A 27,316-nucleotide genomic window follows, 5' to 3' on the forward strand; every position below is an offset into this window, starting at 1 on the left:
CGTGCCGCCGCTCGGTGCCGCGGGGTGCCCGGCGCTCCTCGCCTCCCCCCGGCGGGGCGGAAAACCTTTGGTTGCGGTTTGGTTTTCCTCGCAGGACGGGTGAAGAAGGAAAGAAAACAAAATGATACCGATGAGACGTCGTCGTCAATCCCGCCTAATTTCCAAAGCAAGGCCGTGCAAAGAGCTGCGCTGCGGCTCCGCGGGGCAGAGCCGGACGGTGACGGAAAGCGGTGGGGAGCGCGCGGGGGGCTCCTGCCTCCCGGACGGACGGAGGGACAGAGGCACAGCTGCCCCTTCCCGCTCGCGACACGAAGCCTCCCAGTACGCCCCAGTAAGCGCTGGGCAAGGTTTGGGGAGTGGGGAGAGGGGTGCTGCAGCAGAACCGCACAAAACCTGCCGGGAGCCTGCGGGGGCTCCCAACGCCCGCCCGAGTCCCTCGGGAGCGCCGTGCTGGGTTGGGAGAGGAAAGCGAGAATTTTTCATCAAAAAGAAAAAAAAAGAATCACAGAATCACAGAATCACAGAATTTCTAGGTTGGAAGAGACCTCAAGAAGTGGAAACGGTTTGGTATTTCAAAGCTTTTTGTTAGGAAATCTCCACCCGGCACGTCCCTGGGTGAGCTGGTGGCACGTGGCATTGCCCCGCGCGGGGATTTTGGGGTGAGAAGCAGCAGGACCGGGTCAGGGAAGTTTTCATGATGCTTTTTGCAGCCAGTGGCTCGTGCAGGGACAGGAGGAGCACCCCGTGCTTCCCTCCCTGGCCATCGTTTCTCCTAGCCATTTTTTTCCACCTGATTTCTGGAGGACATTCTGTCTCCTCGCCTCAAACTACTCGCTTTAAGTGGCCCACGTTCATTCCATCACAATCATTTCCTTTTTTTTTTTCTGCTGTTTTTCCAATTAAGACACTTTGGGGAAATCACATTGGGGGAAGAAAAAAATAATAAAGGGTGGAAAAACTTTAGAAAAACACCAATTGGCTTCTCCTTTGACATCACCCAAGCACGTTTTCACACAACACTCCCCGTTTCAGCAGGCTGGGCTGGAAACCCCACGCTCTGCGGAGGTCTCCAGGAGGAGCAAGAGCCGAGGTGGGGGTGAATCCCATGGCGAATTTTCGCTCCTCTCCCCAAACCACAGGCCCCAGGGCAGCCTCTGCCACCAGCTGCAGCTGGTGGGGAGGCATTTGGGCAGGTTTTGTGCTGTTTTGCAACCGCAACTTTCAGCAGAGGGGGAGAGGTGCTGGCGCAAGGGGTGTCCTCGAGGTCACCGAGCGGGAGGCGCACAGAGAACGGGGACGGGGACAGGGATGGGGACGGGGACGGCGTCCCAGAGCAGAGCGCCTGCAGGGGAAAGCCCAAAAGGCTGCGGCACCCAGGGGACCCGCCGGAGCAGCCGGCAGCACCACAACTTCCCCCGTCTCCCTCGTGCCCTTTTTCCTGCCCCTGGCTCAGGCGGCTGAGGCTGCGGCAGATTTTCCGCGTGGCTCATCCCCGGCTTCCGAGGCCTTCGGGCGAAACCCCAAGGGCGTTATTTCAGCTGCATCCCTAACTGAACGCTATTCGCTCCTCTTCCTCTAATTTAAAGCTTTGACCCACGTGGGATGGGAATGCATTTGAAATGCATTTGCGCCTTTCGTTTGGTAAAAACCGCGATTTTCCCAGGCCGGGCACGAGCCGGGCTCCACCTGCACCCCGCAGGACGCGGCCAGGAGAGGTCAGGGCAGGTTTAATGCGACTGCGGCCAGACACAGTTCCCTTATCTGCAGGAAAAGACGCTCTCTGGAGCTCAGTTTCAACCCAAAAGTCAGGATTAAGCCTTCAAAATCTGCCTCTTGTGCCCCCCGGCACCTTCCCGTGGCGAAGGACGCGCGCGCTGCGCTCCATCCCGGCAGGAACCCCGCTCCTGCCCGCCGCTTTTTGGGGACCGGCGGAGGACGTGGCCCTCGGGCGGCCTCTTTTTGGGAGGATTTCAGCCAGATTTCACACGGCCGAGCCTCCTCTCCCTGCCCCGGGCTCTCGGGGCAGCACGAGGCGTTCCGGGGATGCTCAGCGCCTGCCAGCACGCGCCCCATCGCCTCTCGCCCCCCGCAGACGCTCTGCTCCGGGGATGTCCCAACCCCGGGACCCCTCGTCCCCGCTGTCCCCGCAGGGATGAGCCCCACCAGGGACCGCTCCTTCCAGCACGGACGCAGCCACCTGATTTTTGCCACCCTCCCCCCGTCCATCCCCATCCTCGCCGGCCTCGCCGCGCGCGCCGCCCGCTGTGCTAGAATGAATGCCTACAAAATCCTAAAGCTATTTCTCAGGCAGTTTATGATAAATCTCCCCAACCCCACCCCAACCCCTAACCCGTTTCGCCCTCCCCGGTAACCCTCCCCACCCCACACACACGCCCTCCCCTTTCCCCGCTGCGAGCCGGCGGAGCCTCCCCTACCCCCCCCCAAAAAAAAAAAGAAAAAAAAGAAAAAAAAAAGGGGACGGCGGGGGACCCCCGTTATGTGACCCAGGTATCCAACCGCATGCGCTTCACCGAGGGGCTCTCCCCTTCGGGCTCGCTGCCGGGGCGCAGGAGCCCCAGGGAGGTGCCGAAATCGGCGCGGGCGGGATCGTCCCGCTCGCTGCTGCCCTCGTAGGAGCTGGTGTTGCTGCTGAGGCTGTCGACGGGCGAGCGGCCGGTGGGCTCGTGCCGGGGCTGGTGGGGGAAGGTGCTGAGCGGGGTGGCAGTGTTTCGTTCCCGGTTGGGCGAGACGGGCTCCGACTTGATGCTGATGTTGGGGTTGGTGTTGACAGTCAAAGTGGTGGTGTGGGACAAGTGGCTCCCTTGTCTGGGCGTCCGAGGGTGGGGAGCGTGCGAGGAGGAGGAGGAGGAGGAGGAGGAGGTGGAGGAGGAGGAGGAAGGGGGAAGGAGGAGGTGGAGAAAGGGGTGAGGAGATAATGGGAAGGCTCTCGTTACTCATCTCATCGGTGGCCCTTCGCCCTCTAATCCGCTGAGCTCCTACCATCTCCTACCAGCTCCTACCATCGTGGACCAAGGGGCTGTGATGCTGCCGAGCCAGGATTAGACCCTGCCCAAGCCCTTCTCCACCAGCACCCCGTGTTCCAGCCCTGATCCCACCTCCAGCCCCCGGACACATAGAGGAGAGGTGCTGCCGTGCCCATGTGGGACCTGGGCACCCCCGGGGAAGAGCCAAGCGCCAGCTTCTTCCTCCTGAGAGGGCTTTGGGGCCGTGGCTGAGCCCCTCTCTCCTCAATCCCTGCCTCACAGCCTTTGTGCGACCGAGGGTGAGCTGCTTTTGACTGGTTTTGACTGAAACACCCTGAAAAAGCTCCGGGCGTGTGGCTGCTTTGCTCCTGGCTGCGAGCAGATCCTTTTCTGCACAGCTGCTCCACGAGGGAACCGTGCAGGACTTTTTATTTCGAGCAATTCACCGCCTGCACTAGGAGTTACTCCCCCTGCACTAGCAGGACCGCTCTTTGCAGTCACCTCATCCTGCCACGGTCACCCAGTCACCGCTCACCACAGGTTCTCTGCCCTCTTCTGGACCTCAGCTCCCCCCATCAGGGAGCGATGCGCCAGGACCCCCAAATCTCCAGCCACAGCTCTCCGAAATCCCCCCCGAGGCTCCGACCTCGCCTGGAGACTCCTGCTCACTGCCAGGACAGTGGGGACAGGCTCCCCTTTCCCTCTGTGTTTTTTTTTTTCCCCTTTTGCAGCACGAACTGAGCCGCCCACGGTACCTGTGTCACTTACATTAAGTTCCCTAGCGAGACGGGAACGAGGTGCTGCTGCTGCTGCTGCTGCTGCTGCTGCTGTTGCTGCTGTTGTTGCTGCTGCTGCTGCTGCTGTTGCTGCTGCTGCTGCTGCTGTTGTTGCTGCTGCTGCTGCTGCTGCTGCTGCTGCTGCTGCCAGGCAGAGATGTTGCCGAGGGACAAGCCCCCGGGTGAGCTGAACGCGGGCAGCGAGGACAACTCAGCGCTCGTCAGCTGATAATCTGCAAGGGAAGGAGCAGCAACGCCAACGTGAGCAGCAGCACGGCTGGCACCGAGTCCCGCGGCAGCGCTGGCCACGGGGCACCTCTCTCCCAGCTCCGAGGCAGGAGCCCCCTCCCCAGGATCCCCCCACACAGCCCCCACCGCCCGCTGCAGCTCCCCAAAAGCGCAGCGAAGGAATCGGCACCTTCACCGGCACGGGGGGCTGGTGGGTTCGAGGACACCCCCCCTGCACCCCCCCCCCAGCCCAGGCAGCACCGGGCAGGGGCAGCAGGAGCCAAAAAGGGGGTGGGTGATGGGGGGGGGACACCCCTGGGCTCTGCGCGCCCCCAGCCCCTCGCTGCGCATCAGCAGATGGCGCTGCCCGGCCGCTGCTGGGAGGCACGAGCTGAGCTGAGGCCGGGCCTCCGCGTGGGTGGAGGGAGGCTGCTGGGGTGGGAGGGAGGGAAACTGGGATGCAGGGAGGAAAACTGGGATGCAGGGAGGGTGCTGGGATGGGAGGGAGGGCGCTGGGATGGAAGGGAGGCTGCTGGGATGGAAGGGAGGCCACCGGGATGAAGGGAGGCCACCAAGATGCAAGGAAGAAAATTGGGATGCAGGGAGGCCGCTGGGGTGCAGGGAAGAAAATCGGGATGCAGGGAAGAAAAATGGGGTGCAGGGAGGCCATCAGGATTCAGGGAAGAAAACTGGGATGCAGGGAGGCTGCTGGGGTGCAGGGAAGAAAACTGGGATGCAGGGGGGCTGCTGGGATGAAGGGAGGCCATTGAGATTCAGGGAAGAAACTTGGGATGCAGGGAGGCCACTGGGATTCAGGGAAGAAACTTGGGATGCAGGGAGGCTACTAAGATGCAGGGAGGACACTGGGATGCAGGAGGACCACTAGGACGAAGGGAGGCCACTGGGCTACAGGGCAGAAAATGGGGCTGCGGGGAGCGGTGGCGACTCTCCCGCTGCTGCAGGGCCGGGGAGGGAGCTGCTTTATCCAGGAGCCGTCCAAAGCCGCGACCGGCTCCGTCCTCGGAGCCACGTCTGCATCTGATACGGCCACCCCGCGGGTGCTCGGCCGCCGAGCGAGCCTGACCCCGACCCCAACCCCGCTCCTCCCTCTCCCCTCTGTCATTTCGGGCGCCTGTGGTTTCAGGCGCACGGAGAGGTGGCTGCGAAGGCGCTGAACCGCTGCCAGGGCCGGCGGGCTGGCAGGAGGCACACCCTGCACACCCTCCCCACACCACGTTCCTGCCCCACATGGGGTTTTTCTTCTCACCCCAGCACCAGCCCGTCAGGTTGGGGAGCTCCTGGTACCCCCCAGTCCCTCCAGCAGCACCGAGCTGCTGGGTTTGGCACCGGGAAGGGCCCCGGGAAGCTCCAGGTCACCTCTACGGCCCCAAAAAGACTTCCCAGCGAGTTGGTAGGTTGGGAGAAACGAGGGCCAACAGCCAGGGCATGGGGTTGGGGTTTTGGTGAGGACCCAGTGATGATCCAAGCCCCTGCAGCACCTCCACCGAACACCCGGGCCACGGACACCCCAGGCGCCTGAGTGGGCATCGCTTCTCCCCCCATGGATCATCTCAGGAGGAAAAGAAACCCCAAAAGCTGACCTTCGGCCCCAAGCCACGTGGGCAGGCGGCAGAACAGGGCCCAATTAAAACCTATTTTGGGGATTTTGGCAATAGGCAGGCTCGCCAGTGGCCGAGGACGACTTCCACGGGAGGAGAGGAGCCTCCCCGCCACGCACAAACATCTCCTGGGCAACACCTACTAATTACGGCAGGGAGTTCCCAGCACGCCTAACCCGGGTTCTTCCAGCCCAGCAGCTTTCGACATTTTTTGCAAACTTTTCTCGGCTCAAACGCCAGAAGGAGTCAGGCAGGAAAGCCCTGAAACCTCCGGGAGGTTTGACAAGCCCTCCGCTTGGGCTCGCGCCCCGCCAGCCCCGTTTCTGCCCAGGAGCAGGACGGTTTGCATTCTTCCCCAACTTTTGGGTCCCCGACGCTCATTTTCCTTAAGCCCCTGTTACAACATCGCCCCCGGCTCGCCTTGAGCTGGGCGTAGCTGCAATTAGCAGCCGCTTAACAGCACCTCCCCGCGCTGCCAGCGCCCTGCAGTGGGCTGCAGCACCACAACCGTGCCCTTCCAGCGCTTCTGGCTATAACAGCCAGGTCCCACTATATTTATGTAATGAGCTTCATCTCGTTTTTAATCCCGTGAAGCTCCTGGACCTCTCCGCGCCTGGTCACGGAGCTGCCTGGGGAGCCCCGGGTGCGTTTTCCCCTCGGAATGGCACGGTCGCAGCGTGCCCCCCCCAGGGCTGAGAGCTCCTTACCTGTGTTGTAGGCGGTGGGCATGGCCGAGAAAGGCAGCCCCTGCGTCAGCAGGCTCGGGGTGGCCACCGAAACCACCGGCGTGGTTAAAGAGTGGGTCGCCTGGGAGACACCTAACCGCTGCGTGTTCTGCTGGGGAAGCGAACGGAGAGGATGTTACAAGGGGTTGCGCTGCGCCCTGCTGCCCCCCCCCAAAAGAAATCCCCCCTCAGGCAGGTCCTGGGGCTAAGCAAACGCTCTGGGTGTTCCTCCTTGCAGCACGAAGCCCACCGGTTAGAGGCTTTTAGGAGACTTGGGAGGTTTGGGGGTGTTTGGGTGGGCATCGGGGCACTTCTCTGCTCGGGGCTGGGAGGGCGCAGCCTCAATGGCTTCCATAAGGCACCCATCCTCCCAGCTCCCTTCTGATGTGAAAAAAAAAAAAAGAAAAAATGAAGAAAAGGAACAGGCACTATTTTCCAGAGGATGCATGTGACTGCTGTGCTGGGAGAAAGGCACGGAACAAAATCAGCGCTGGCTAACGCCGCGCGGGGCTGACGCCTCCTCCTCCTCCTCCTCCTCCCCAGCCTCCAAGGCGAGCTGCAGCACCGGGTTCGGAAGGCGATCCGGCCTCCTCGCACCCAAAAAACCCCGTGCTCAGCAGCTCGTGGGGCCGGTGCCCTCGTGGGGCTGGTGCCCTTGTGGGGTTTGGGGGAATTGGGCATCAGCGGGTGCGCTGCGGAAAAATCCTGCCCTCGGAGGGGCGCGCGCCGGCCTCCCCCCGGGGTTTGAGAGGCAGTGACGTGGGCGGCTCGGCGGGTCGGCTTCAGCCCTGTTTACAAGGCAGATAATCTGCGCTGCCTCTGCTTGATCTGATTTAAACCCGACTCAAGAGGCTTGCCTCTAAGCTGCAGCACCCCGACACACGTCACCCTGCACAGGGAGGCAGTGCCCGGCTCCCACCGCGCCCGGCACGAGGCCACCGCGTCCTCCGCGGCGCAGCGGGCACCGGCGTGGGGTCCCAGGGGGTCCCTGTGGCGTTTTGGGGCTGGGCACGGGGCTGGGAAATGATCTGCAGCCTCCCAGGGCCTTCCTGGGTTGAACCCTGCCCTGGCAGGGTGCTGGGTGCTGCAGCCAGGCAGGGAAGGCGATTAGCAGGGTGCTAATTGCTAAAGCCCCCGGGGCCGGCGGGGAAGGTTTGTCCTGGCGTGCATCCCGCTGGCACGCGCCCCCGCCGGCGCCCGCTGACCCCTGGGGCAGGGATGCTGCAGGGAAATGCCGTGGTGGTGGTGGTGGGCTCAGCCCCGTCCTGTGCATGGCAAGAGCGAGCAGGATGCGACCCCCAGCTCCCAGCCCCTTCGCCCAGGGGTGCCAGCCCCGGCTGTGCTGCGGGGAGCCCCCTCCCCAAGCTTTAATCCCGATGCATGCAGGGGAGATGTGCCAAGGGGTGCAAGCTCTCCACCCCAGGTGCCAGGCAGGTTGCAAAGCGCTGCGAGCCCCCCAAAGCTTCCCCCAAACCATGCAGGCATGCCCCAAAGGTGCAATCACCATGCTCGTGGGGAGCAGATCCTGCAGGGACACGGGGGGCACCCCTCCAATGCACCCCAAAAAGCCCCCCCGAGGAGCCAGAGGTCACCCGCAGCACCCCAGTGGGGACAGCGGGGCAGATCCCGTGCAGGGGCAGGAGGTTTAGGACGTGTTTTCTGGGGAAACTGAGGCACAGCACTGCCAGGGAGGGGAAGGCAGGAGGTCTGGAGGGCACAGGGAGCAGGAGAATTCATCCGGTGGGATTCATCAAAGCCCTGCTCGGCCCTCGCCCTGGCCAGGAGCGTCTCCTCGCAGGCTGCAGAGGCTTTTGGAGAGCTGTTCCCTGGCCGTGGGAGCTGCGTCCCGCAGCGGCTCTCGCCCTCTCCTCGCTGCGCTGCCCTGCCGCCCATCTGCCCGGCACCAGAATAGCAACGGAGCCGAGTGAATCACGGCCACCAGCAAGGTGGCGTTCACTTTGCTGGCAGGAAAAAAAAAGAAAAAAAAAGGAAAACTGCCACAAAAATAACAGGGAGAGAGGCCCCTGTGCACAAAGCGGGCTTGGAGGATTCGCTCGGGCTTTAAATAACATCCTCCCCATGGGAAGAGGCTGCCTCGCCCCCCGTCACTCCTGGGGGGGACATCGGGCCAGGTTTTCCCATGCCACAAGCTGTGGTGACCCCGGTGAAGGTTGGGGGTGGCACACGGGGACCTGGCTGAGCCCCTGGGGGAGGCCAGCAGGGTTTGCGCTCACATCCTAGCCTGCGATTGAGATCTTCCTTCTGCTTTCCCTAAAAAAGGGCTTGTTCTCGGGACGGGGGGCAGCGGTGCCCGTGCCGGTGGCTTTCCCGGCGGAGAGCCGGGGCAGGATGCGGGGACAACGGGGACGAGCAGCCCACGTCCCGCCCCACCACGATGCACACTCAGCAGCCAACTCACCAGAGCCAAGTGGTCCTCCGTCTGCCCGCGCAGGAACGGGGAGAAAACCGAGAGGCACCGTTAACCCCGCTGCCCGTGCCCGCCGCGCGCCCCCGCGGCAAAGCTCCCTCCCTCCCCGGTGCCCGGCACGGGGCCGTGAGCCCCTCACCCGTCCCCAAAAAGCCCCCCCAACCAGCTCACCAAATGGTGCATGAGCCCCTTGCCACTCTGCGAGGTGATCACGCGCAGGTCGGGCTTGCGGCTGTTGGCGGCCAGCTGGGCGCCGTGCGAGGGTGGCGGCGGCGGCGGGGACTTGGCCGGGATGATTTTGCCCAAGGTGCTGCCGTTGGAGACGGGGAGGAGGCCCGGCGAGGCGCGGGCGCTCACGTAGCCGTTGCCTGCGGGGAAAACGGGCATGAGGAGGAGGTGAGAAGGGCTGTGGCCGTGCCCCAAGGTCCCCCCCTTGTGTGCACAAAGCCCCCCGTAGCCGGGCAGCTCCTGGCCTGCAGGACATCACCGCAATAACCAGCGGTAACTCTCGGGGTGATGATTCCTCGCGCTGCTCCAGCAGGGCACCAGGGCCCTGGGGAGGGGGAGGAATTACTCTTACATTCACTTTTCAGGCCCCTTTTTTGGGACCGAAGTAGCCAAAAGGGGCTGTGGCGGAGCAGAGGAGCCGGTTCACTGATCCTGCTGCCCCTTTGAAGATCTGAGCATCCCTCCTCCTCCTCCTCCTCCTCCTCCCGCTGCTCCACTTAAGGATTTTTATGTGCGAAGAGGAGAGAGAGAAAAAAAAAAAAAAAAAAAAGAAGAAAGGAAAGGAAGAAAAAAATTTAAAAAGGAAAAGATTTGATGAACATCAGGAAAGGAATAAATTGGATCAGATTACTGTTCTGATGTGGGTTTTTTTTTTTTTTTTTTTTTTTATGAATAGGCCCCAAAGATAGAAAGGCGTTTAGCAATCACCAGGATTCAGCCCTCATATTCATTGCACGTTAGACCGGGAAAAATAGGTCGCTGATTGCATTATTAATCACATCCACCATGGCATTGCTACATCTGCATTTCAGCAGGCGGCTGGTGGCAGCGGCGCTGCCCCGGCACGCTGGCAACGCTTGCGGCAGCGTCCCCGAGGGAGGGAGCCGACCACCCCCCGGCCCTAAAGCATCACACGGGGTCCTGAGCATCGCCCCCGTGCACCGGGAGCTGCTCACCAGCAGCGTGCAAAGCCCCCGGCTCCGATGCTCGTGACATTTCCTGGGTGACCTTCACCGCCCGCGGCGCATCCTCGGTGCCGGTGGCAGCGGCCCGGAGCCGTGCCAAAGCTCGGAGGTGGAGGCAGAGCCACCCCCCCCAAAAAAAAAGTGTTAAAAAGTGATTTTTTTCTTGCTAAGGTGGCGCTGCCACCGCTGCGTGCGCGGCTCCCATGGCAACTGCAGCTCGGAGGGACGCTGCCACCCCCCTGTGTGTAGTGCTCGGGGTGGTCTGCCCGGGAGAGAGCCCCCTGCCCTATTGGCACGGCCATCGTGGGGGGGGGGAGAAACGCAGAAAGGGAAAAGAAAGAAAAGTCAAACATTCAGAAACGGCAAAGAAAAAGAAGTAAAAATTAAAAAAAAAAGCAAAAAAGGGAAAGAGCAAGTCAAAAAAAAAAAAAGTCAGGATTGCAGCGAGGCCCCTTGCTGCTGCCCCCCCCCCCACAGTCCCCGTTGCGGCGAGGCCGGGGGTGGGCAGGGTGCTCGCCCCCCTTCCCCGCGGCACCGGGGGCGCTGGATCCGGGGATGCCGCCCGCGTGGCTGCGGGCTCGGGGCCAGAGGCACGGCGGCCGATGACTCAGAGGCAGCAGGTGACGGTGGTGCAGAGCCGAAAAAGAGGAGGAGGAGGAGGAGGACGAAGAGAAGGAGGAGGAAAGCGGGGGGAGGAGATACCCCGGGTACCCCCGAAACCCACCCGGGCTCCGTCGGCCGGCTCGGGGAGCCCCCGGGGCCACCGAGCCCGCTCCTCGCGCCCGTCGGCACGCGGGGAATGCTGCGCTGACGTCAATGCTGACATTCACCGGCCCTGCCAAGCTCTGCGCCGCCGCGGCTGCTCGCGACAGCTGACGTGGGGGCGGCGGGCGGCCTCGGGGGGCCGCAGAGGCCCCCCCCCAACCCCCTCATCCCCGGCCCAGGGCGGTTGTAGGGCTGGGAGCGCCGCCGGAGCAGCGGGATCCGGGTCCCAGTTGGGTTTTAACTGGGGAAAGGGCGAACCCCGGGCGTGGTGGTGGGTGGAAAAGCCACGGCAAAATGGGATGGTTGGGGTGCTGGGTGTGGGGTCACCTTCCCTGCTCCCTCCCCGGGGGGCAGCACCCATCCCGGGGGGGCAGCACCCATCCCCGGGGGGCTGCAGGAGCTGTCGCCGGGTGCTGGCTGCGCCCACGCAAGCGCCGGTCCCGGTGGCGGCCCCGAAGCCCTCGGTGCTCTTCCAGCAGAGGCAGGAGGCATTATTAGCTCGTTTTATAGCCGGGGAGCTAAGCCACAAGGGCTGAGCCTCGTTAGCGCCGGGGCTCTCGCAGTGGAAAGGGGCCTTAATGAGCTTTTTTCCTCGCAGTAAAGTTCCTTTACAGGGCCCAGGCGCGAGGAGGAATCAGGTGTTAAGTGACTCACCCGGGGTCAGGGGAGGAGCGGGTTTTGGCTCGGGGAGCTAAATGCCGAGCTGCCCAAATCCCCGCAATGTTGTTGCCCAACACCAGCCCCGTGCTTTGCAGCAATCCCAAAACCGAGGAGCCCCACAAAGACCCCAAAACCCCTGGATCTGTGCCGAAACGCCTCGAGGAAATGCGTCGGCTCAGGGCAGCGTGGGCAAAACCCTCCCACCAGTGGGACCAAGAGCCACCAAATCCTCCCCGGTGCTTCTCCATCCTCCCCGAAATGCTCTGAATGGGAAGGGAACCCCCTGTCGTTGTAGGATTTATGGGGAAACTGAGGCACGGGGCTGCAAACAGAGCCCGGGGAGCTGCCCCGCACTTACCCACAGGGCTCGGGCAGGCTCCGTTCGTGGTGTTCAGGTCTCCACCGAGCATCGCCCCTGAAAAGCCATCAGAAAAGGGGGGGTCAGAGGCAGCTCGGGAACATGGGGAGCAGGGAGGAGGAGGAGGGGGGAAGGCGAGGGAGGAAGGCAGATGGAAATCAGCGGCGTCGCATTCCCAGGGAGAAAAGTCCCGGGCGAAAGCGAGCAGCATTCCTGGTGATCGGGTTTGGAAACAATATCCAGGCAGATCCGTTTCCTTTGGGCAGCAGCCAGGCGGCACGGGGGGCCCGGTCCGAAGCGCACGGCTCGGAAAACACTGCGGCTATTTTGTTCCAAGCCCTCCTGAGGGACACGGGGCCCGTGCTGCGGGGAAGGGAGCCCCCAGCTTGTGAAACCCCTCGCTTGTGAAACACAACCTGCCCTGCAACGCTCGCCCCGCACGGAAAACGGCCCCACGGCCCCGCTGCACCACGGCGAGCGCTTGGAAAGTGCTGGGAAAAGCAGATCAGGGCCCTTTTTTTTCCCCAAAAACCAGACCCACCTCACTCCTCGCCCCAGATGGGGAAAGAGGAGCCGGGAACCTGCTGCCAGAGCGGGGGCTGAGGGTTGCAGCGAGCCCTTGAAAGAAGAAGTGTTGGGGGGCCACCGTGTCGGGAAGGGCCTTCGCCCTCTGCGTGGAAGTGGGACCGTGGGCTGGGGTGGTCCCCAAAATAAATTATGGTGTGGTGAAGGGCACGGTGACCTCAGAGGCATGGCAAGCACGGCGCTGCCTTAGGGGATGGGGGCACAAACTGTGCCCGGCAGCTTCAAAACCCAGCTTGGAGAGGCAGGACCCCGTGCGCCCCCAACCCTCACCGGCACAGCAAATCCCAGGGGTCGAGAGCAGGCTCAGCCTGCTGTGGGGGCGATGCTGACCCCATCCCAGCCCCCAAAACCCTCCCTGGCCATTGCCCCGTGCCCGTGCTGTCCCCGTGCAGGCGGCAGCAGTGAGCGCAGGGACACGGAGCCAGCGCTGCCTTCGCTTTGGAAACAATCACGCAGCGCTCTGCGCCCCTCTCGAGCGCATTGCTTAAAAAAAAAAAAAAGAAAAAAAAAAAGAGAGAGAGAGAGAAAAGAAATAGCTCTTCTAACATGCGAAGGCCTGGCTCCTATAAACAGGATTTCTTCCGTGTCCCAGGCAGCGAGTGAATGAAACGCAGATGGTTGGACTTGGAACACCTCTGAGCTCCCAACCACCAAATTATCCCCCCCCGAAACCAACGCTTCGTGAGCTGGATGGAAACTGCGAGCGTCGAGCGGGCTCTGCCTCGCGGTGAAGCCTCTTTTTTTTTTTTTTTCCTGCAGAGGCCGGCAGCAGGGCAGGGGCGATGCCTGCAGGTAGCCTCGGCACAGGGCTCAGGCTCTGCCCCGTCCTGGGGGGAGCTGCTGCCTTTTGGGACCAGCTCTGGAGCACGAAGAGCCTTCCCCAAATCTGGGGCTGCTCCTCAGCTCCAAGAGCTTTCAGCCATCCCCGAGGCTGCGCAGAAGGAGCAGAAAGCAAACGAGGCACCTCCGAACCACGGCTCCTGTCGTGTCCAGCTGAAATCCCACCCTCTGCCCCCTCCAGAGGTTGCTGGGGGCACCCCCTGGCCCCCTTCCCACGTCCTCGCCTCTGCCGCTTGCAGCCCGTGCGCCTGGCTCGGACCATCTGCGACATCCAAAATAGCAGGCGGGGGCTTTCTGCACGCTATTATTATTTCTGACCGCATCGCGGGAGAGCCGGCCTGAGGTCACATGTCCCCAGCCCCGTGTCCCCCCCCCCCGCTGCAGGGGACGTGGGTGACACGAGCCTCTCCCCGACCTCCCCTCGGCCACCAGTCCCTGCTGGAAGCGGCTGCTCCTACAACTGGTGACAGCTCAGGGACCAACTGCAGCCAGAAAAACCCTTTTTACGCAGCGGTCCCGTGTCCCCCGGTGTCCCCCAGTGTCCCCCAGCACCTCCAGCACAGGGGACACCGGTTGCCACCTCCAAGCCAGCACTGGCACTGGGTGACTCGGCTCCACCTGGCTCTGAAACATCCTGCTCTGGAAAAGCACACCCGGGCGAGGGGAGGGGACACTGTCACTGGGACCCCCAGGAGGGGGATTTTAGGGTGTCCCTTATCGTGGGGGTGCCGCTCACCTGCGCTGGCCGGCCGCTGCGGCAGCCCCGGGGACACGGTGTTCCTCTGCAGCGCCGGCTGCTGCGGCGAGAGGAGCCGGGGGTCGGTGAGCGACGAGGTGACGAGGGACTGGGTGACCAGCGAGCTCCCCGGGTTGCTGAACTGCAGCGTGCTCTGGTTGGTCACGGGAACCGTCACCGGCATGGCGAAGTTCGGCGCGGGCACTGCGGACTGAAGAGAGAGCGGGAGGTAAAGGGGGGCCGTCGGGCAGGCGACGTCCTGCGGCTGAAGCGGGGACCACTTCGGTCACCCCGAGCCCCCTCGCTGCTGCCCTAAGTCCCGGTGACTTGAGGACCCCGGCACAGGAGCCTGGACCCCCCAGGAAAAGCAGCCCGGGGTTTGCTCGGACACAGCTGAGCTTCGCCAGCAGCCACTTCGCCTCTCTTGGAGGCCAAAATTATTTATGTACCCCTGGTGTCCGGCCACGTGTTTCCAGAGCAGCCCCAGCAGGACATGACTCAAAGCATCACAGGGGGGAGCAGCACCCTGGGGTGCCCCAAGGGGTGCTGGCACCTCCTTTTGTCCCACGGCAGAGGCCAGGGGGACCTCACGAGGCCGTTCCCCAGCCGGTGGTTTGGGACGAGCCCCCTAACCCAGCACTGCTGCCCCACGGACACCCCGCAGCTCGGGCAGGCTCCGCTTGGTGCCGAGCTCCCGGTGCAGGCTGGTGTCACCTCAACCCCTCCTGGTGACACCGGGGGGACACCTGCCACCTGCCACCACCAGGAGCTGCAGGGCAGGAGGAGGAGGCGAGCTGGGGCAGCAGGAGCGTGGCTCAAGCCCTATCCTCGGCCACGGGTCGAGGCCCAGTTTCACCTACCAGCGTCCCCGCGGGAGCCAGGCTCGCCGTGCTTATCCCATCAGCCTCTCTTATGTCACTGATTTGCTCTTCATTAACAGGAGCAGGCACCTGCTTAGAGGCTTTAGCAGAGGCTTTGCTAAAGTCCCACTTTAATTTGCCGGGGGCTGGCACGGCACAGCGCCCCGGTGCCGCTGGGCATCGCCGCGGGGCCAGCCCCGAAGGGCAAGGGGAGCAGAGCATCCCCCGTCGCCTCGAATTCCTTTAGGGGGAGAGGAGAGGAGGGGAGAAGGGAAGGTGCTCGCCCAGCTGGCTGCTGGAAACCCTCCCACCCGCTCAAGGGCATCCTGCCCTTCAGAGATCCTGTGGCTGCTGCCAGCCCGCGCTGCCCCACGGCGCCGGGAGGCTCCGGGGCACCGGGCTCATCCCCTCCTGGCCCTGATGCCGAGCCCTCCCCGTGCTCAGAGCAGATGAGAAAAAGGAAAAAAAAAAAAAAAACAAAGGGGGGGGAGGGAGGGAGGGGAGAGGCAGGGGGAGCAGGTTTTGTTGGGCGTGTGAACAACGAAGCGGCGGCGTTGTGTAAGAAATCTCCGCGTGTCCCCGGGAAGGGGGAGGACGAGCGAACGCGGCGCGGCCTCGGCGATGCCGTGGCAAAGCCAAGAGGGCTGGGGCCGGAGAGCAGAGCCTGGTCTTAACCCGCCTCCGGCCCCCGGCACCTCTGCACCCGGTGCCAGGTCCCCCCCCGGTGCCAGCACCCCAGGGTGGGGGGCACGAGTGGGACCCGGGGGCGCACGGCGCGCGTCTCTGACCGAAATCTGGGGGGGAGAAGATGCAGACGTGAGCCTGGCCTCGACCGGTTCTGCTTTCACCCAAAGCCTTGGCAAACAGGCTGCGAAACGCAGAGGCTTCTTGAGCGAGCAAGGCTGCTGTTAGCGCCCCCGGTTAGTTCTGGTCACACACACACACACACAAACACACCAAAAAAAAAAAAAACCACCGCAGCCGGTTAAAAAGGAGAAGCGGCGGCTTCCAGCGCCGGCACCGCTCCGGCCCTGGGTTTAGTCGGGGAGCCCGATGCCCTGGCCTCAATCCCCGGCGCCCGAATGCCACCCGCCGAACCGCGGCGGGCACGGGGAGCTCCCCCTGGGGTCTGCGGGGAGTTGGGGGGCCGGGGCCGTGCCCCCCACCCCATGCAAACCCCGGCAAGGGCTCGGGACCTTGTCCTCGTCCTCGTCCTCGTCCTCGTCGCCGCCGGGCGAGCGGCACCGGGGCGAAAACGCCTCGCGCTTTGGCAGCTGAGTCAGCAAAAGCAAGGGAGGCGGATTTCACAAGCCCCAAATCTCGAGAAAAGCCCCGATTTTCACTCGCGTGGGCTTGCGAGAAGCGCAGAAGGGCAGATATGGGGTTTTTGTGTTTCTTTCATCTTTTTCTTATTTTTTTTTTTTTTCCTGGGGAGGGGGCGTGAAATTTCCTAACGCTGCAGCCAGCCCTGAAAATTCGCCTCCCTCGTGCTCGCGGCAGCGACTCGGGGCTAATCCCCCCTGCTCCAAACCCTCATTGCCTTGCCCTAACGACTAATTTGACACGCTCTTCGTCCCCCCTCCACCTCCTCCTCCTCCTCCTCCTCCTGACACAAATCCCTTCCAGCGCTGTCCCGATGCCACCCCGCTGACGGGCCTGGGATCACGGGGCTAAAACCTGCCTGGATTCCTGCCACGGCCGCCAGCTGCCCCGAGGGCTTGATGGATTTGGGGGGAATTAAGGCGGAATCGCCCAAACCGGGCTGACCCCGTCTGCTCCCTGCCGGCTCCTGGGGATCTCGGGGGGCAGGAGCCAGGGAAAACCCCTTTTAGGGGGGAAAAGGAGGCTGGTATTTGGGGGCCAGGGAGCGGAGGCACCCCCAGCTGCCCACCCTGGGGCTGCTCCCACTCCTCCAGCTGGCAAACCGGAGGGACCCCGAGGGTCCCCGGTGCCGCCACCCCTAGGAGCCACTTCTCCCCTTTTTCTCCCCAATTTCCTGCCCTTTCGGGTGCATTCGGGGCCCTGGTGCATCGGCTCCCCCGGCACAGCACGGCTCCGAAGCAAAGCCATGCAAGACCCCCGTCACCCGGAGGCGGCCGGGGAAAAGGTGGGGGGGGGGGGGGGGCTGCAGGCCACCAGCTACTCACTGCGAGCCGGTAACTCTGCATCATTTTATCAAACTCCTCATCAATCTTTTTATATTTCTCCTCCGTCTGCGGGGTCAACGCAAACACTTCGTCCCCTTCCGGGCTCTCGCACTCCCTGTGCTTCTTGTTCAGCGCCTGTGACGTGCGGGGTGGGGTCGGGGGGGGGACGACACGGGGGTGTCGGGGACGAGGTCGGGGAGGGGGGGAAGGAAATCGAACAGAAGAAAAACAAAACAAAAAGAACAAATAATGAAGGTTTTCCGGCCACGGGGCAGGTACTTACACCGTATCGCTTGAACAGGATATCCAGATCCTCGCTGCCTTTACGGTATTTATCCTCCATCAAGGGGCTCTGGTCTATCGAGTCATCTCCGTCGGGCTCCGGGCTGTCACAGCCGTTAAAACCTTTCTTTCTTAACGTCTGAAAACACAACCGGGACACTTTGAGGTCTGGCACTGCTGGGGACAACGGGCAGCCCTCGGGGACGGGTGGTGACCCCCCAAAACGCCCCCCGCTTTGGGGCGCGCGGTGGCATTAAAAAGGGTCAGCGCCGGGTGGGTCCTAAAGGGGTTTTGGTGGATGGATGGAGAGAAATTTCCCGGATTTTATGTTTTTTTTTCCTATTTTTCCTGACTGTGCTGGTGCTGAGTTCGGCCCCGCACCAGCTCGGAGGCGTTTTTGTCACCCAGGGTCACCGCAGAGCCAAGGAGGGGAAATAAACCCTAAATCCGGGGCGCGCTCTCCTGCTAGAAACACAAAAAACGTTATTCCACGTAGGAAACCAAAACCAAAACCTAAAAAAAAAAGGCAAAAAGCAGGCCCGGGCTCATCACCCAGCCCCGTGCAGCAGCTTTGGGGTCCGTCCATTGCACATGGGGTGGGCACAAAGACCCCGGGCAGGCTTTGGACCAAAAAGCCTCCGTCGTGCTCAGGAGCCGATCTGCAGATTGCGTTACGCAGGCACATTTAATCATTTTATTTTCAAAATACCAAAGGCAATTAGGCGTTATTATGGAACCGCCGCGTGCCAATTTTTTTTTTTTTTTTTTGAAAGTCAAAGCTACAGAATTTCCTGGAAGTCTTGGTCCCTTTTCATGCCAAATCCAGCAGGGGAAAAAAAAAAGAAAAAAAAAAAAAAAAGGCCTTGACAATTCTCCTCTTGTCTTCCGAAACAGCAATAAACAGCTCTGTTTTGGGGCCAAAACATCCTGGAGCGGCTCTCCATCTACCTGGGGGCCGTACGGGTGGCGTGGTTTGCCCCAAAATAGCTTTTTTTTTTTCGCTGCAGCCCCTGAAAACTTCACAAATCTCCAGCCAAACCCCCCGCGTTGCAGCCGTGCCTCGACGCTTTCTCCATCACCCACCCGAGGCACTTCCCCGACCTTCTGCTCGCCCGATGGCACGGGGAATTCAGCCCCAAAAGGAAGGAAAACGAGCGGATTTGGACACGATATCCCAAAAAAAGCAGCCCAATTTCTTTGTGCCTCCCTCGTGCCCGGCCTTTTCACCCCAGGACTTGGCCGCGTCCTCGCCCAAGCGCCGCGGCGCCATCCGAAGCCCCTTTTGGAATTGTTGTACCCCAAAATCCTACAAAATCGTGCCGTTTGTTGCCCTTTCCCCAAAGACTTTCCCCAGGGAAGGGCAGGCAGGGGCAGACGTGCTGGGAATGCCCCTTCCTGGCACGGCTGGGAGCGAATTTCATCGGCGTCACCCACGGAGCTGGGGCTTGACCCCGAGGGCAGCACCGAAGGGGAGGTTCCCGAGGCTGGGCGGTTTTTTGGTTTTTTTTTGAAGGTTCCCGAGGATTTTTCCCAATTATTTTGCTATTTTTGTGCGTGCCCTTGTTTGTTTTTAGAACGGGCCAGAAACAGCCCCGCGCTCCCGCAGCGGGGAAGGGACGGCTTCACCATTATTTTTTTTTTTGGAAAGCGTTTTTTTTTTTTTTTTTTTTTTTTTTTTTTGCGTGTTTCTTTTCCAAAACCTTTTGTTTCGCTGCCGCGGCTGGGAGACGGAAAGTTGAGCCTCTCTCCTTGCTCTGCAAGGAGTTTTTCCTCCCTCTCTCCCTCTCTCCCTTCCAGAGGCAAAGTGGAAAACGCCGTTCCGTGAGCCGTGGAAGCGATGAAGCCGGGTTTCCTCCAGATGCATGCGGCAGGAGCCGTGTTGGGGAGACTCTCCAGTGTCTAATAAGGGCTGTGCCCCCCTCACGGCTCCCCAATTCTCTCTTTTTTCACAAAACAGCACAGAAACCCCTCAGCCCCATGGATATCCCCTCCAACCGCGGTCAAAGCCCCCATTGGGGTCAGCTCCTGCCTCCCTGAAGGAGGTCGCAGCCGAGCGGGACCCCCCCCTCTCCTCCTTTCTAAGCCCCGAAACCCAGAATTGGGGCAGGAGGCTTTAGGCAGTGCCCAGATGCACCGAATCTGCCCCAAACTCCCAGGATTTATTGCCCAAGTGGAGCAGCGAGTGCAGGATTACGGCTGCCGTCGCCTCGCCGGAGCGGTGCCACGGCCTCTTCCCTCTCCCCGGCCACTTCATGCAATTAGTCCTGCTGTAATTAACCTGCGAGCCCCACCGGGTTCGGTCCGCTGCTAGGGGGAAAAGCAGAAGGTGTGAAGAGAAAGGAAACCTTTATTTCACCGGGCTGCAGCCAGTGGAAAACGCCCACTTCTCATTCCAAGCCCGTTGAAGACGAGCACCTTCGCATCAGGAATTTTTCCAAGGATGAAACCAGGGCGAGAAGGTCACCCCCCACCAAAAAAAAAAGCCCTTTCCTGGCTTTCTTGCCTCATCCAGGAATGGGTTTAAACCTCAGGAGGGTGAGAGAGCAGCAGGAAACCCAGAGCATGGAGAGGAAATGATGCTGGACCAGGATGCAGGATCCTTCCCCTAAAGGAGGGCGACCGGGATCCAAACCACCCCCAGCTTCGGGGGTGTCCAGGACGGGGCTGAGGCTCTGAACCCACGCAAGCACAGCCCTCGGAAGGGGAATTAAGGAAGATGCAGCTCCCCTGGGACGCTCAGAGAAAACAGGGAATTTGCAGCCTGACTTTAAGAGCAGGAGCACCCCGGGCCCCCGCAGCTCTGCCCCATCCATCGGGAGCTGGCACGTCAGCGGGGCTGCGGGAAACGAGGAGCGACAGCGAGAGCAAAGCCGGCGTGATCCCCGGCCGGGCGCGCACGTGGCACCCAGCGTGCCTGCCCGGGGGCCTCAGCTGTCCCCCGGCCGATTAAGGAGCCCCCCCTTCGTGCAGGCAGGGAGATTTTCTCGGACTTAAAAGCTTGCCGCAGCCAGGACTTGGCCGGGCGCAGAGCGGAGGGGCTGAAACCCCTCCTGATGCGCTGGGTAAACGCGGCCCTAAGGGAGCGCTGCCCCTCGCCGGGCTTTTTAATTTCAGGACCGTCCTATCCGGTGGTTTTTTGTTCCGAGGGTGCTCAGCTGCTCGCTCTCCTTCTTTCTCTTTCAAGGGGAGAAAGGTGAAATCCTCGTTCAAACCATGGGTGTGAAAGAAAAGCCCAAATCCCCTTCGCCATGAACCTGTGCTCGCTCCCCTTGCACCGGGAAAAACAACTCGAGGGGCTTCTCCCCGGGTTGCCAACAGCCCCACGGCCACCCTCAAACATCCGAGATGCTGCTGGGGGCTGCAGCCCTCCTGGGGGGACAGGACACGGGTGTCCCAGCCACCTCCACCCCGCCAAATCTCCGCTGCTCAGCCCCTTGCAGTCAGCTTAGGAGCAGGAAAACCCTGGAGCGGCCCCAGCCCTGCTCCAAGGGACGAGGACGGATGCTCGAGCAGCTTCAATCCTGCCCGAGCAGGATCTCCCCATGCTCGGGAGCGGGTGACAGCAGCTCTGCGTGCCGAGCTCGGGCTCTCCTCCCCGCCATCCACCCGGATCCTTCCCCTCCCGACGCTCCTCTCTCCAGCTTTGGATGCAGATTCATCGTTTCATGTGGTGCAAACACAGAATTTCTTTGGGTGCCAAGGACTGCGTGTAACTTGTCGGCTTGGGAGTGTTTGCATCTTGGACCATAAGGGAACAGAGAATGCTGCCCAAAATGTTTACGGTATTTTTAGGCCAAGACAAATCTGTTCGACGCCGCGAGCTCCAGTATGAGCATCCTGGAGAGGCTGGGCGAGGAACCGCAGCTGTAAAACCACCGCGTGGTGCTCAGGGCGCTTCCCTGCCCGGGGACGGGGCTGCTGCGCCTCAAAAAGGGTCCAGAAAAGGCATTTTGAACAATTTAAGACAAGCATGCGCAGGCAGGGAGGTCTCCAAAGGTCCATGGGGCGGGCAGGTGCTGCTGCTGGCGCAGAGGACAGCTCAGAAATGAGACGTTTCGGGGAGGTGTGGGAAAAAAAAAAAAACAATAAAAAATCCGATTCGTGAGCTAGGCTGTGGGCTTTTTTTTTTTTTTTCCCTTCACGAAATCAAAGCCTGAGGCTGCTGAATTGCACCGGAGGGATTCAAAGGCAGCAGTGACAGGTCCGAGCGGCGGGGGAGGACGATCCCTGCAGCGCTTCGGGGCCTCGCCGCGCGAGGTCCGAGCGGCTCCGTGCCGGGGAGCGCCCGCGCCCCCCGCGGCACCGCTCTGATCTGCTGCTGCCTGAGCGCCTGACGGCTCGGCGGGTGTTAATTCCTGCCCGCCTGTAATGTCCATAATGCCCATAATTACCCGTCCGGCCCCTTGCGTTTGTCTGAATTTGCCCAGGCGTAAACGGGAGCTGCCCACACGCGCAGGGAGGAGCGTGCGGTGCCCTCGTGCCATCGCCGCTCTGCGGGGCGCCCGGTGAACACCCCTGAGTGGGTGTGGGCGCAGAGGCACCCAAAGGTCCCTCCCAGCCCCAATTAGTCGGTGAGGCAGGTTCTGGTGTCCTGCAACCCCACTGTGAGCACCTGGAGCAGCTTCAGGGGAACAGCGCTGGCTGCAGCCACGTGCCCAGCGCCGCAGCTCCAGGAGGTGCCTCCAAAACCACCCCGGGTTCTCCTGCATCATGGGCAGATCCCACAAAGCAAATCCCCAAAAGCACACCTCCCTTTTGCAGCCCTAAAACAGCACCCAGCTCCAGGTGGCTTCCAACTCCGCCACCCAGAAGCGAGGATTTTTGCACGCTCAAGCAAAAAAGAGGCAAAATCAGCCCGGTACCGGGCATCTGCGCGTCCCCCTCCCGGCCCCGGCCCCGGCCTCACCTCGATGATGTCCGCGTTGGTCCGGCTCTCGTGGGGCTCGTTGTACTCGGTGTACTTGAGCAGCACCTTGTCCATGTCGGTGCTGGCGTACTGGAACAGCTTGTTGGAGTGGTTGAAGATGATCAAGGCGATCTCGCAGTCGCACAGGACGCTCAGCTCGTAGGCTTTCTTCATCAAGCCGAACTTGCGCTTGGTGAAGGTCACCTGGAAGCAAGAGGAGAGGATTCGGGATGAGCACCGGGGGAGAAACCAAAGGGAAGGGCAGAGGGACGTCTCCTGGCCTCGGTCCCCCACGGGGACCACGACCCCAAGCTCTCCCCTCTCACCTCCCTCTTCCGCGGGCTCACGCAGCCCAGCGGATTCGTGCCGCTGCCTATTTTTGGGCTCGGCGCGAGGCAGACACTTCACAAGCACAGAGATGATTATCAGCATTGGAAATCGCATATTGCCAAATCAAGAGAAAAGAAATTTCAGCAAAATCCCCAGCAGAGCTACCATCTGTCCGGGGGCTGAGGGTTGTTGGTTTTTTTTTGTTTTTTTTTTTTCTCTTTCCCAGCCCAACATTCATGCAGCACGGAGCAATTCCTCGCTCGCCGTGGCCACTTGGACAGCACCGGACCCCAGGAGCAGTGGAGCTGGGGGCCAAGTCCCCCCCAGCACAGAAAAGGGGTGCTGGGAACAAAGCCTTTGGCCTTGGGTTGGCCCCTCTGTGTGTCCCACTCTGCGATTTGGCTCCTGCTGCCACCTCCCTGCCCCGCTGGTGACATTGCTGGGGCATCTCCTGCACCTATCCCGCCCCGGCTTCCAACAAGGTGCCCCCTAACACCTCGACAACCCCCCCCAGCACCTCGTGCAGGGGTCAGGAGAAGGCGGGGGGCCGGGAATGAGGTGGCCACAGCTGCAGGGAGCTGGGCACAAGCTCCAAACCCAAGCAATTCACAGCCTGAACCCAGCCCCAGCAGGACCCCGCTGGCTGGGTTGGGGCCGGTTGACACGCAGATCCTCCGGGTGCCCTCAAGCAAATGTTGAAAAAAAAACCCCGAACCCTCCAGCATTCTCCTACTGCTGGAGGAAGGCACGATGCTTGGCCAAAGCTCCCAGATCAAGAAGAAAAAACAGGAATAAAAAGGAACAAAGAGGCAGGGAGGCTCCCACAACGCTTTGAGCGCTGCCCTTGGGGGCGAGGCAGCAGCCGGGATTGCCGCCCACGGGCACGGGAGGGCTCGACCCCATTACGGCCTCAGAGCCCAACAGCTTCAGCTCCAAGCACGGCGGGACGAGCATGGATGAGGATTTTGCTTCCACCAGCCTCTGGTTGGAGGAGTAAAAGAGCTGAGCCCGAGGCTGCCCAAGCTTCCCCGTCCACCCCGGCGTGGATGGATGGAGCGCGTCTCTCCGAGCCGGCCACGGCACAGCCCGGGGACTGGGAGCTGCCCGCCTCCCCCCCCCCCGGCCATCTCCCGGGGATGATTAAGCATTAACGAGATTCAGCTCTAATCGCCTCGCCCGCTGCTCCCCGCCACGTGCACCCGCTCGCCCTGGTGCTCCAGCGGCTCCGAGCGTGCGCTCACGTGGCCGGCGTCCGCGCGGAGAGATGCTCGAGGGCCAAGGGGCTCCGAACACCCGTGGGGACCCCCCCTCCTGCTCTGGGGGTCAGAATGAACCCATAAAATGAGCAGCCACCAGCAGGACACAAAGCACTGAATAAACCCCCGTGGCTCTGCAGATGAGGGGATGTTTCCCCTACAAGTTGGGCACAGGGCTCAGGAGCACCCCCCCTGTCTCAGTGCCCTGCAGAGGGAAGCATAAATTTGCCCTTTAACCAGCCCCATTGTGCCACTGTCCCCGACACCACCGCCCCGCACATCCACCGGGGACAGGGGAGAGAAACCCCAAACCTGGCCGAGCCGAGCCCAGGGGCCGGGGCGCACACGGGTGCGAGCCTCATCTCCAAGAATTAACCTTCTAAGGCTAAGAGGGTAATCAAATCTCATGCTTCGGGGCGTAAGCCGATCACCGAAGGGGTCAGGAAGGAATTACTGCCCCGCACAGCCCCGCGCCACCAGCGGCTTTTTGCTTTTCCCCTGATGCAAACCATATTGGCCGCTGCCAGAGTCAGCAGCCTGGCCCTGAAGGGCTGGTGGTCTGATCTGTCGTGGCAAATCCTCTCCAGTAATTCCCCTAATGACATTAGTGACTCTTACTCGCTTTCCTCCCCGGGCTTTGGCTTCTGCTGTAATCCCGGTCTCCTCCGCACGGGCTCGTGGACCCGAGGGAGCAGCAGCCCCGGTGGGGACGTGGGTGCTGCCACAATATTGCCCCTCTGCAGCCCTCTCCTTGCCAGCTGCAGGATCCAGCCGGGCGATGCAGGTTGTGAGCACGGGACCTGCATCTGAGCTGGCTGCAGGGCAGCAGCACGAAACCCCCTGCGTAATCCAGCAGCCTCGGGCTCCCCAAACCCCGGAGCGCAGCACGGAGAGCGAGCCCTTCCCCGTGCCTGCCCTCACCCTGGTTTTAAGCCGGCTTCGCCGAGCAGCTGCACACAAGGTGCCGGCACGGACATCCCTCACCTGCAGCAGCAGCAGGAGAAGGAGGGGAACAAACAAAATGAGGCAAAACGGGGATGTTCATGAGCCCGGAGACCTGAGCCCACGAAGCTGCTTCCCCACTGGGTCAACACCAGCTCCGCACCACCCCACAGACGCCTGCCACCGCCTCGGCTGCTGGCACAGAGCCGCCTCTTCCCCTTCCCGACGGCTTCTAGAGCAGCGCCGGGCTGTGCCACCAAGCCCCAGGGTGACCAAACGTTTGTCCTTCGTTTCAGCCTCCCACGGGGAGGTGGTGACCCAAGGCCGGGCAGCGCCGGCGCATCCCTGCAGCTGCCCCTCGTGGCCCTGCGTGGCGTGGAAACGAGCGGTGCCGTGAGCATTTGGGACCTTCCCGAAACCATTTCACGCCCGTCCTGTCCCCCCAGCACCACCAAATAAAGCCGTGAGGAAGCCAACCCGCGGTTTTCTCTTCTTTAGCTGCGGAGCCATAAAACAGCTCCGCGGATTTTGCTGCTTGCCACCTTTTACGCGCCAGGAACACGCAGCGTGCCCACGATTTTGGGGTTTTCCTTAGGAAAAAAAGCAGCAGGAAAGAAGCAGAGCGGGGCACGCTGCGGCACCTGCAGCTGGAAGTCTCAGAGCTACGGGGAAAACATCGATGGATCCATCCCAGGGCAAACCTGCTGTAGCAAAGCGCTGCCACTCCACCCATCAGGCTCAGCAAAGAGACAAAACGAGGGAAAAACTTGTGGTTTTTTTTAACTCTGAGATACACGCCTGTGTTTTTCACGCATGCACACACACACGCGCGCGTGGCAGCGGCTTGGCTTCAGCCCAGCACAAGTCTGGCACAAGAAAAAAAAAAACAAAGATCCCCGGGCAGTTAGAAGTTTTCAAGCGAAAAAAAATAAAAATAAAAATAAAAATTGTTTGGGTTGTTTGCGTTCAGAAAAATGGAGACTTGTTGCGGCTGTTTTTTGTTGGAAAAACCTCACGGAAAATGTCAAACGAAATATATTTTCTGCAAGAACAAAAAAAAAAAAAATAGAAAAGCAGCAGCTAAGTGGAGAAGACGCTTTTCTGGAAAAGCACTTAGATGGAAATGGCACGAGCGGCTCCAGGACGCGGCTGCGGCCGGCCCAAGAAAATGGGGCTATTTGCCCCGTTTTTGGGCAACTGTCGCAAGCGGCCTGAATCCAGCCCCAGGTGCTGAGCTTCGCCAGTCTCTGTACCTTCTGGGTTAGAAGGGAAAAGCACAGGTTGGCCCCAAGGGGGTGGAAATGGGGATTCTAGAAACGGGACCCTGGAAATATGTGAAAAAAGGGTTTTGGGGAGGGGGGCACCCACCTGCCGGTTGCGCTCGTCCGTGATCCGCTGGATCTGGATCTTTTTTCTCCCCATCTTCTCGGGAAATCCTCACCGCAGCGGGGCGACTCGGCTCAGGGGAGGCGAAGAGGAGCCCCCTTTTTAAAAGGCTTTCATGAAAAAGCGTTGGGGGGGGGTGGAGACGACGAAAAATGAACGGGAAAAAAAAAAAATCAAAGAGCGATGAGCCGCGGGGCGCTGCGCTCTCAGTTCATGGCACCCTCCTGCACGGCCGGGTCCGGCGGGGCTGAGCCGTCAGAAACCTGCGGGGAGGGAGAGAGAAAGGAGTGAGACCCAAACCCATCCGTGCCCAGGCTGTGGCCCCCCAGGATTCCCCCCCCCCCCCAAGCACCGGAGCCCAGTTTGGGGACGAGGGACCTCGGCAGGTCTCCGATCCATCGCACGGGGTCGGGGATGTCGCGTTGGTCCCATCTGGTCTTGGAAACCCCCAGGGATGGAGCCGGGGGACCGAGGGAAGGCAGGGAACCGGGGGGGCACGGAGGCACTGGGGGGGCACAGCGCCGTCCCTCTGCGATCCCCTGGGATCTTTTTTTTTCCTCTTGATAAAGTCGTAAGCAGTAGAGCGGCTCAGGCTATTTCCATACGGCTCCGATTGCTGCGTTAAGCTTCCATTTGGCATTTTCAGCCGTTTTTATTCGATTGCTTTTAAAAAAAAATAACGCGTAACCGGGACACGGGGCAGGGGGAAGGAAGGTGGAGGGGGGAGCCCGAGCCCGACCCCTTTGGTGAAAGGCTGGGATACAGAGGGGCGGCACGGGTGGATTTGGCAAAGCCAAGGGGCAGCGCTAACGTCGCGCTTTGACGCCACGGTGCCCCGTGCCAAGGCCCGGACAGAGGGAAAAGCCAATCCCAAAATAGCCCCGTATCTGCCTCCGCTTGGCAGCCCCAAACGCTCCGGGTTTGGCTCCGGGAGGCACGATCCCAAAGCCTCCTCCCTGCCCCTGTCCCACCCCGCAGCCCCCAGCCTGGGCCCCACGGGGATTTTCGCCCCATCCTTTGCCTCCTCGCCGGGCACTGCGACCCCAAAGCAGCCCCGACGCTCCCGCGCTTGTTTTTCGGGGTTCGTGGAGGCTTGTGAGTCACCCTCCTGTGTGTTTTTTTTTGGTGCAATTATTCATCGTGCCTCGCGCTGAGCAGTTTCGGCACGGATCTGAGCACCAGGCAGGGGAGGGAGACGATTTTCCCCACCGTTTGCTGCCTGGAGCAGGCGAGCGCTCAGGACCCCGACTGCTCGGGGAGGCAGAAGACAACCAAAGCCCCTTTTTCCTCCAAACCCCAACAGGATGAGG

The 27,316-nt window shown here is 61.5% G+C and overlaps 1 protein-coding gene across 7 annotated transcripts in view; it reads right to left on the reverse strand.

Annotated features, from left to right (window-relative positions):
- Window positions 1-2,480: 2,480 nt before the first annotated feature.
- The window catches only part of MEF2D (myocyte enhancer factor 2D), a 56,799-nt gene continuing 31,963 nt past the window's right edge, over window positions 2,481-27,316 (reverse strand). For 3 of the 7 annotated variants that reach the window (XM_032204645.1, XM_032204646.1, XM_032204647.1), the window contains exons 3-12: window positions 25,989-26,269; window positions 22,093-22,296; window positions 17,188-17,325; window positions 13,898-14,108; window positions 11,737-11,793; window positions 8,932-9,128; window positions 8,752-8,772; window positions 6,315-6,444; window positions 3,753-3,993; window positions 2,481-2,826 (exon numbers count right to left, since the gene is read on the reverse strand). In XM_032204645.1, coding sequence (XP_032060536.1) covers window positions 2,496-2,826; window positions 3,753-3,993; window positions 6,315-6,444; window positions 8,752-8,772; window positions 8,932-9,128; window positions 11,737-11,793; window positions 13,898-14,108; window positions 17,188-17,325; window positions 22,093-22,296; window positions 25,989-26,042 — 1,584 coding nt within the window. In that variant the 5' untranslated portion in view covers window positions 26,043-26,269 and the 3' untranslated portion in view covers window positions 2,481-2,495. Of the gene's footprint in view, window positions 2,827-3,752; window positions 3,994-6,314; window positions 6,445-8,751; window positions 8,773-8,931; window positions 9,129-11,736; window positions 11,794-13,897; window positions 14,109-16,904; window positions 17,040-17,187; window positions 17,326-22,092; window positions 22,297-25,988; window positions 26,270-27,316 lie in introns of all 7 variants that reach the window. The other 4 variants (XM_032204650.1, XM_032204649.1, XM_032204648.1 and 1 more) reach the window with 4 other exon arrangements.

Source organism: Aythya fuligula, chromosome 28 (assembly GCF_009819795.1).
Source record: "Aythya fuligula isolate bAytFul2 chromosome 28, bAytFul2.pri, whole genome shotgun sequence".
NCBI lineage: Eukaryota > Metazoa > Chordata > Aves > Anseriformes > Anatidae > Aythya > Aythya fuligula.